Below are 9,363 nucleotides of genomic sequence, written 5' to 3'. Positions count from 1 at the left end.
AATTTTCTTGCATGCAGATATTATAAGCTCAACCAAATTCCCACTAGCCCCGCTAGTACGTAAAACAATAAGAAAAATAAATAGATTTCTCGTATAAAAAAAAACTTCCAAAAATAATGGACTAGCCCTGCTAGTCAATTTAACAACTCAAATAGAATATCCTATATGGCCATATAAGTGAGTCTCCCAGACTCGGTTGCCTCCCAGGCATAGTACTCCCATACTCCCTGTACCTTCACGTCGAGTTGACGGATAGGGCACAGGGCTTGCGTGATGCCGCCGGCAACATCACATCACCACTAGGGTGGAAAGGGCTTGCGTGACCCCACTTGAAACGTGGGTGTCACATCACCTCGAAAGGTGGAACGACATGCTAGCATTGACATCATATATATTCCAAGAATATGGCATAAGGAAAATATAAATCATATGAGTTTCCCCAAAACTCATAAATAAAATATAAGTACGATTCCCAACCGTACTTGGAAAAATTCTAAGAGCAATATAGTTAATTAAATTCAACGTGTCTCACACGTTAACATGCTTAAAATAGAATAACTCAAATCATTTTCAAGATCCCTTCATAGAAGAAATAATAAAATCAACTCAGAAAATTAGTGATGATTTTCTAAACAAATCATGCATGCATACTCCTTTAAAAATAAAATGTCCACTCACAGTATAGACAGCTAAGCCTGACGTCGGTCAGAGTCCTCCTCACGTGGTGTCTCCTCTCGTCCTGTACAAAACGAGATTTAAGGTCCGAGACAAAAATAATACAAGAATATCAAAGTAACAAGATAGGGCAATGTCATCTACCCTCACTCTACACTCTCCAAAAACTAAGGAGAACTCCAACCATTTTTACTAACCTTCTCCAATTTTTCCTCAACGTTCTAACACTTAAGCACAAATATGGAAATTCCCAAGGATGAGGCTCACCTCTACTCTTTCACCAAAATCAACTTAAACTTTCCTAAATTCCTACTAACACTCACCAAAATTTCCAATACTTCAATACCACTCATCTCTCACTCATGGAGCCATCAAAACTATCCCAATTTCCAAGCACTCTTCACCAAAAATCACCATACAATACAACAACATTTATCCCTTCTAGAAATCATCCAAAATTACTCAAAACCACCACCAAAACCGGCAGCAGTCACCGGCAGCGGCGGTCAACTGCTGGCAGCGGCGGTCAACCGCTGGCAGCGGGGATCAACCACCACCACCTTAATCAACTTCAACCAAAATTAACAAGGCATAAGCCAAACTCTTCCTCTCCATACGCACAACAACAAACATAACTAGTATTAAACCCAGAAACTAAAGAGTTGGCCGGAAAATACCTCCAAAGCTCAAGGACACACTAAAACCGATTTGCTCTACACACCCTGAATTGTTCTATCACCTTGAAATGGTTGAATAGTCTAGAGAAGAGCTACAAAACCCCCCAAGGATCGTTGGAATCGGTGGCTGGAGAAAACAGTTCCGGCTCCACAAAACCGGCGGCTTGAGAGCGCTCCCGTGAGCTGCTGCCGGAGAGAGGAGGACGGCCACCACCCTAGGAAGGACGAGCAGTGTCCCAGCTGTCGTACGAGACTGGCGCGGCGACGATGCGTGGCCGGACAGCGGCTTTCCGTTGAGGAGAGTCGGACGGCCTCGAGAGGTTGAGGAGAAAGAGATGAGAGGCTGACTTTTCTGTTTTTCTTTCTCTATCAAATAAGACAAGTCCCACTTAAAAACCTAGCCCAAAAATGGACTCTATTATTATTTTAACTATCCTCCAATTACGAACTCCTACTCGGGTAACTAAAAAAACCCATGAACTCGAATAAACCACCTCTATCAAAAATAACCGGAATAAATTTCCGAATTGATTAGCTACCAATAAACCGGAAATCACAATATAAAATTAATTACTAGGTTCGGGGTGTATCAAACACCACCAAATAAAACCCAATTCCAAAAAAATTAACACCCTAATAAAAATTACCTTTTACTAGCTAAAATTTACCATTTTTACCGTTGTCACATTTTTTGTCCTACGAATAATTCCTCCGAAATAATCGTCCCTCAATACCCCTCTAGGGACCAATTAAACCATAACTCATTGACGGAGACGGTAAAATTCTTATTAATATCAAGCTAGTAAAGAAGGTAAAAATTTAAGGGTCGGGATGTGACAACGAACCCGAGTGTAGCATGACCTCAGCCGAGATTGAACAATTTCGGGAAGCCTAGGGAATCCCGTCATCTGTTACCCTCCGCGCGCTATACGAGGACGAATTGGCGTGCTGCCCGAGAGACGGCTTCGTCGTTGTGCACGAGCATATGTTTAGGAACGGCTTCCCTCTCCCGCTTCCTTAGTGCGTGCAGTATCATCTGAGCATGCTTCAGCTTGTTCCCGGGCAAATTCCCCAAAACCAATGGCACCAGCTGCTGTCTCTTTGCTGCCTGTACTACTTGTCCGAGATGGGTTGGCCAACTATCAACGAGTTTCGCGCCCTGTATCTCCTCTCGTACTCAAAGAAGCAGAATTGCCGAGGGTGTGTTTCATTTGTTGCTCGAGAATACTTGCCTCCAGTCACTGACCTCCCAACGTCCATGAACAATAATTGGCGTTCAAAGGTCGTGCTTGCCGGCGGCCGATGGCAAAGAAACTGTCCGACATACGTTGTGCCCAACCGGTTTAGATATATCCGGGATCAGTCATTCTCGCTGTCAGAGATCGATAAGCGACGCATTGGGCGATTATTTGCAGCCTGGCCCTCGGATGAGGATCAAAGCTCGTACAACCTGACCCGGTGGGCTGTCTTGGTTCACTATGAACTCAGCCGTATGCCTAGTGGGGTTCCAAATTAGTTTCGCTTGTTGCTGTTTTCTCTTGTCCATGGCTTTTTTACTCTTGGTACCCGAGAGTTTGACTGTTGGCTTTATTTTCAGCTAAAGTGCCCAAGTGTAAACAACGTCCCTCACACCCGCGTGACATGGACTCTAACATGGACTTGCTGAGCGACCTACTGGAGGTAGGGAAAGTGGCCTCCCGTACCGACGTGAATGTTGCAGACTCTACCGCCCGTGTTTCGGAGGGCGCTATACTCCTGGAGGTCAACGATGAAAGGTACGAGAAACCAACTGCTGATGCGGAGGCGCCCGGGAAGACCGGTGACGTTGTCAACGTCAATTTGGGCTAGAAGAAGAAACAGTCATCCAAGAAATCGAAGTCTTAGCGGGATGAGCGTGTCCGGGGCCTCGCCACCCCGGAAGAAGCAAAAGGCTGCAGGATCCTCGGCCGGCCCCCCAGTTACTTTGGGTGCTCTCGCTCCTGCTCTTCCCCAGATCCGAAAGACCCCCATCCGGCAGATACTGGATGAGTATGGGTGCGCCGATGAGAAGTTCGTGCACAGCATGGTGGGCGATTTGAAGGGTATCGAGTTGGATCGGATTAAGATCGGGTCCAGCACTCCTTGGAAGAACCTGCAGTACGCCTGGGAGGCAATGATGAAGGTAAGCTTCTTCTTGGTAATGTCAACTTATTATCACTGTCCGAGATGCTGAACTAATTTTGTTTTGCTTGCAGGCTCTCTTCGCTATCTACGCTATTGATGCCAGCAAGGATACCAACGAGATGAAGCAGCGTTTGGCCAGCCTGAACGACCAGATCAGCTATCTCGGAGCGAAGAAGAAGAAGATGGAGAAGGATTTGGAGGCCGAGAGGAAGGAGAAACTCTCGCTGGCCGATAAGTTCGCCAAATTGAGCCTCCATACCAAAGAGCTGGAGGGAAAAGCTGAAAGAGTTCTCGCCTTGGAGTGGGATGTAGACGCGCTTCAACGGTAGAACGCGAAGCTGCGGTCTAAGCTGAAGGAGAGGGACGAACAGATTGCTGATCTACAAGGCCAGATGCCCGCCAAGGGCGAGCTTGTTGTGGCCAAATTCAAGGAGTCGGACAAGCTCAAGGCTATGCTCAAGGCTGCCCGGGAGAGTGGCATCACCGAGAAGTTCGGCGTCTAGAGCCGCCTTGGGTACCTGGAAAAGGCCAAGATGACAGCCGACTTGCTCGCTGCTCGAGAGGCCAAGGAGAGAGAGGCTAAATCTAAGGCAACGGCCGAGAAAGAGCTTGAGACAGGCGAGCCGTCCGAGAAGGTTGTTGAGGAGGGCGTTGAAGGTAATGACAACTTGGCCGAATCGGACGGGAATGAGGAAGAGGAACCCGGCGAGGTATAAGTTGTAATTTCCCTTTTGCTTTTTGGTTTTTCTTGTAAGACAATGACCTCGTGCCAGAATACATCCCGGTGAATTTTGTAAATACCCATTGGTGGTATTCGCCCGGATCCCGGGTTTTAATATATTATGCCTTGTCTAATTTTATTACTTGTTTCTCCTGTGTTATATATTTGTATTATGCCTACCCCACTCGGTGTTACAAGGGACTTCAATAACTTTTCCTCTCGGTTTTACCCGTTCGACACTAGGGATTTAATTGACTTATGCCTCCCGGAGGATTACCATCCCGCTTGATATTACTTGGGATTATATTGACTTTTGCCTCCCGGTGGATTACCATCCCGTTTGATATTACTTGGGATTATATTGACTTATGCCTCCCGGCGGATTACCATCCTGTTTCATATTACTTGGGATTATATTGACTTTTGCCTCCCGGCGGATTACCATCCCGTTTGATATTACTTGCGATTATATTGATTTTTGCCTCCCGGTGGATTACCATCGTTAGAATTTGAATTTAACTTCTCCATTCTCGTATTAAGTCTTTCAAAACGAATGAAGGCATCCTCCGGGACTTGTTGTCCTCCTGGGGGCCTCAATACTTGCAAATGTAAAAAATTTTAAGGGTGGGTTTCATTCCCACTTTACACGGGGTAGAATCTCAGGTGCTCCGTATTCAAAGGTCGCCCGGTGACTATACCATCCTGATCCCAGAGAAAGAAAGTTGTTGGGCCGACCTCTTCAATTATCTCGTACGGCCCTTCCTAGTTCAAATCCAGGGCTGCCGTCTTGGTCATGATTTGCTTCATTACCCAGTCCCCTAGTCCCAACATCCGAGTCCTGACTTTATTATTATAGTGGCGTGCAACTCGCTGCTTATAGACTTGGTTGTGTAAGTCTGATCTCTCCCTCCTCTCCTCAATGAGGTCAATGTTCAAACGGAGACCCTCTTCATTGCCTCATTGGTTGTGGCGTCGAACTTTTTGACCCTTCCTGATGGTATTGATGTCTCGATTGGCAAAACAGCCTCCATGCCAAAGGCCATGCTGAAAGGCGTTTCTCCCGTTGCTTCTATTGCTGTGGTTCTAATTGCCCATAATACCTCCGGCAGCTTTTGTGCCAACAGACCCTTTGCGTCATCTAACTTCTTCTTCAGAAGCATTTTAATGATCTTGTTAACCGCCTCTACCTGACCATTGGTCTACGGGTGTGCCACCGACGCGAAGACCATCTTGGTACTCATGTCCTTCGTGAATTCAATCAAATGGTTATTGTTTAATTGTGTGCTATTGTCTGTGATGATTGTCTCCGGGACCCCGAATCTGCAGTAGATGTTCTTCATTAGGAAATTCTTCATACTCTCGGTGGTTATATTCCCTAGGGGCTCTGCCTCCACCTATTTCGTGAAGTAGTCAACAGCCACTATCACATATTTGAACTGCCCGGGTGCCGTTGGTAATATCCCGATGAGGTCCAAGCCCCATTGTGCAAAAGGCCAGAGCGACAATAATATTGATAGAGCAATGGACGGAGAATGTATCTCGTTAGCGTGCAAATGGCATTTACGGCATCTCGCCGACATCCTATCCGCCATGGCGTCCATGTTGGGCTAGAAGAAACCCATCCGGAGTGCTTTGTGAGCTAGCAACAGGGATCCAGAATGATTCCCGCACACGCCCTCATGGATTTCTCCCATGATCATCTCTCCTTCCTCTTCTGTTACACACTTGAGGTTTGGGAAATTGTAACCTCTTCGGTATAGCTTTCCGTTCATGAGTGTGTACCTTGCACATCTCGATTGGAGTTTTCATGCTTCACGCTTGTCCTCCGAGCGCACCCCCTCCTTCATGAACTCGAGTATGGGGTCCATCCATGTAGGCTCTCCGGGACCCGACTCAACCATGAATATCTCCGAGATTGTCTTACTAATACTTGGCTTTCCAAGCACCTCAATCCTTGCCTTCTTTCTGCCTTTCCCGGGCCCTCCGGTGGCTAGCCGGGCGAGGGCATCTGCATTACTGTTTTCCTTTCGCGGGATGTGAGAGAGGGAGGCCGACTTGTAGCGTTGCATGAAGGCTTTCGACAGTGCTTTGTAAGAGTTCAACTGAGGCTCCTTGGCTATGAAGGTCCCGTTGACTTGATTTACAACAAGCTGCGAATCACTGAACACTTCTACACTCTCCACACCGATATCTCGGGCGAGTTGCAATCCGCCAATCGAAGCTTCGTATTCAGCCGCATTGTTTGATGACTTGAATTGGAATTCCAGGGCGTACTCATGTTTGAATCCATCGGGAGTCTCTAATATTATTCCTGCCCCGCTTTTATTTCTCGCCACCGAGCCGTCAACAAAAAACCTCCAGAGTTGAGTCGGCGGTTCCTCACTGTGTATCCCATTATCTGCTCCGGGACAACTTTCCTCCCGGCCGGTCTCGGAGGATACTCCCACAACTTTCTTGGGAATGCGCTTAGGGGACTCCTCCACCACTTTCATGAGCGTGAACTCAGGAGACTCTCCCACAACTTTCATGGGCGTGAGCTCAGATATGAAGTCGGCCGCTGCTTGGCCCTTGATTGCCACTCTCGGCCGGTAATGGATATCAAATTCCCCCAATTCAATCGCCCATTTCACTAGTCTCTGCTGATCTCTGGCTTTTGCATGATCTGTCTCAGGGGGTGGTTGGTATAAAGGGTTATCGAGTGTGCCTGTAAATAGTGCCTCAGTCTTCTAGCGGTTACAATAAGTGCCAAGGCTAATTTCTCCACGTCCGGGTACCTGCTCTCGGCTGGTGGGAATCCCTTCCTGGCGTAAAATATAGCGTGCTCGATATCAGACTCTTTTCTTATCAAGACCGAGCTAACTGCTGACTGTGATGCTGCGACATACAGGTAAAACATCTTGCCCGAGATTGGTTTTGACAAAACCGGCGCGGACGTGAGGTATGCCTTTATCTGTTTGAATGCCTCCTGCTCGGGTCCCCACACCGCTGGTCTTTCATCAGCCGAAAGAACGGGGCACACTTATCCGTGAGTCGTGACACGAATCTAGCAAGGGCGACAATCTTCCCGGCTAATGAACTCACTTCATTCCTTTCCTTGGGTCTTTTCATGTCCAATATGGCTTGGATCTTTTCCGGGTTGGCTTCAATCCCCCTCCTGCTAATTATATGCCCCAGGAACTTCCCTTTAACAACCCCAAAGATGCATTTCTGAGGGTTTAGCCTCATCCCGAACCTCTTTATGACTTCGAAGACTTTCTCAAGATGCCCTACATGCTCCTCGGCCTTTAGACTTTTGACCAGCATGTCATCGACATATACCTCCATTATTTTCTCGAGGTACTCGGCTAACATGACATTCATCAGTCGCTGGTAAGTCGCTCCCGCATTCTTCAGTCCGAAAGGCATTACCTTATAGCAATAAAAGCCCCTATCGGTCGTGAAAGCTGTACGCTCCTCATCCCTTGGATCCATTTGGATCTGGTTATAGCCCGCATAGGCGTCCATAAAGCTCAACAATTCGAATCCGGACGTGGGGTCCACCAGTTGATCTATTCATGGGAGCAGGAAGCTGTCCTTTGGGCATGCTCTGTTGAGATTTGAGTAATCTACACACATCCTCCACTGTCATGTTGACTTCTTTAGAACCATGACCACATTGGCCAACCACTAGGGGTATCTGACCTCCCGTATAAACTTGATGTCTATTAACTTTTGTACTTCCCCCCTCATTGCTTCGTACTTTTCTAGCTTAAACGTCCTTCGCTTTTGCCTCACGGGAGGGAATCCCTTCTCGATCCCAAGCCGGTGTGTCACAATGCTGCTTGATATCCCGAGCATGTCTTTGTACGTCCAAGAGAATGCCCCACTGTTTCTTTTCAAGAACTTTACCAGGGCTGCTCTTACTCCGGGTGCCTGCCCCGTCCCGATGGTTACTTCCCGACCGGGGAACTCATCTAAGATTGAGACCATTTCTGTCTCTTCAGCCGACCCCGGGCGCTCTTCATCCTAGTCGGTATCATCCCTGGGATCCATGTAAGGGTCCGAGGGGGATGCCATGGCCTGGCTCGCCAATAGAACCTCAGATCTCTTCCTCCCATTGTCTATCGCATAACAACTCCTTGCCGCCCCCTGGTCTCCCCGGATCGTAATGACTCCTGTTGGGGTTGGAACCTTCATCATCAACATGTGGCCAGCGACAAAAGACTTCAGCTTCAACAAGGCGGGCCTTCCTAATATCCCGTTGTAAGACGACTCACAGTCCACCACAATAAATTCCACTATCGCCCGGGCGACTCCTTCTCGGCCTTCCATGCTTACCCCAAAGTTGTCCGATCCGAGGGGCTGAACGACATCGCCCGAGAAACTGATTAACGGCTCGTGGTCTTGTATCAACTTGTTACTTCCTCGATGCAGTCCTTTCCAGGCACTTCTGAACAGCACGTTGACTGAGGCTCCTGTCTCAATCAGGATATTCTTCGTGATATAGTGATCGAGTTGCAATGTTACTAGAAACGGGTCCTCATGCGGCCTTATCCCTTCCTCTTCCTCTTCCAGGAAGGTAACGGATTTCCAGCCGGTGGTCACTTGCTGATTATTGCTACTTCCAAATGCAAATACCTCCCGGCCATCCCTGGATCCCGTACACTGCCTTTTTGCCTTGTTGCTCCTATTATCTATACGGGACCCGCCATGAATCGTGTTAATCGTCCCATACACTTCGATTCCTCCGACATGCCTCTGACCGGGCACATACTGCTGCAATTTTCCTTCTTTCAATCGGCCCTCAACCGCCCTCTTTAGCTCAATGCAGTTATTTATTTGGTGACTTGCCTCCCCGTGGTACCCACAAAATTTTCCCGTGTCTTCTTTGGTGAGGCTTGAGGACTCGGGGAACTTCCTAGCAGGGGGAGGTGGAATGGCAGACTTATTTTCATTCCATATCGCCTCGTAGGTGGCGTTGAGCGTTGAGAACTGCTCTTTTGCTGCCGGCGCCATCCTTGTATACCCGGTATCTTGGTAGGGGCTCTTTGCCTTCCCGTGAGCGCTATATTGCTTCCCTGCCTTCCTCCCGTTCCTCTCTTTATGTCTCTTTCCAGAAGAGTACGAGTTTAGCTCTTGCTCTCCCAT

The 9,363-nt window shown here is 47.9% G+C and overlaps 1 protein-coding gene across 1 annotated transcript; it reads right to left on the bottom strand.

Annotated features, from left to right (window-relative positions):
- Positions 1-8,241: 8,241 nt before the first annotated feature.
- On the bottom strand, positions 8,242-9,363 carry LOC101307735. Its single transcript, XM_004308157.1, has one exon. It carries the CDS (start codon positions 9,361-9,363, stop codon positions 8,242-8,244), a length of 1,122 nt encoding a protein of 373 aa, XP_004308205.1.

This window comes from Fragaria vesca, linkage group LG7, assembly GCF_000184155.1.
Source record: "Fragaria vesca subsp. vesca linkage group LG7, FraVesHawaii_1.0, whole genome shotgun sequence".
In the NCBI taxonomy this organism is placed as follows: Eukaryota; Viridiplantae; Streptophyta; class Magnoliopsida; order Rosales; family Rosaceae; genus Fragaria; species Fragaria vesca.
Note: the sequence above shows the minus strand (reverse complement) of the source record. Positions and strands in the feature narration are given on the sequence as shown.

Bases quoted from the DNA above. Each gene is read 5' to 3' on its own strand.
- LOC101307735 (XM_004308157.1), bottom strand. From the start codon at position 9,363: ATGGGAGAGCAAGAGCTAAACTCGTACTCTTCTGGAAAGAGACATAAA.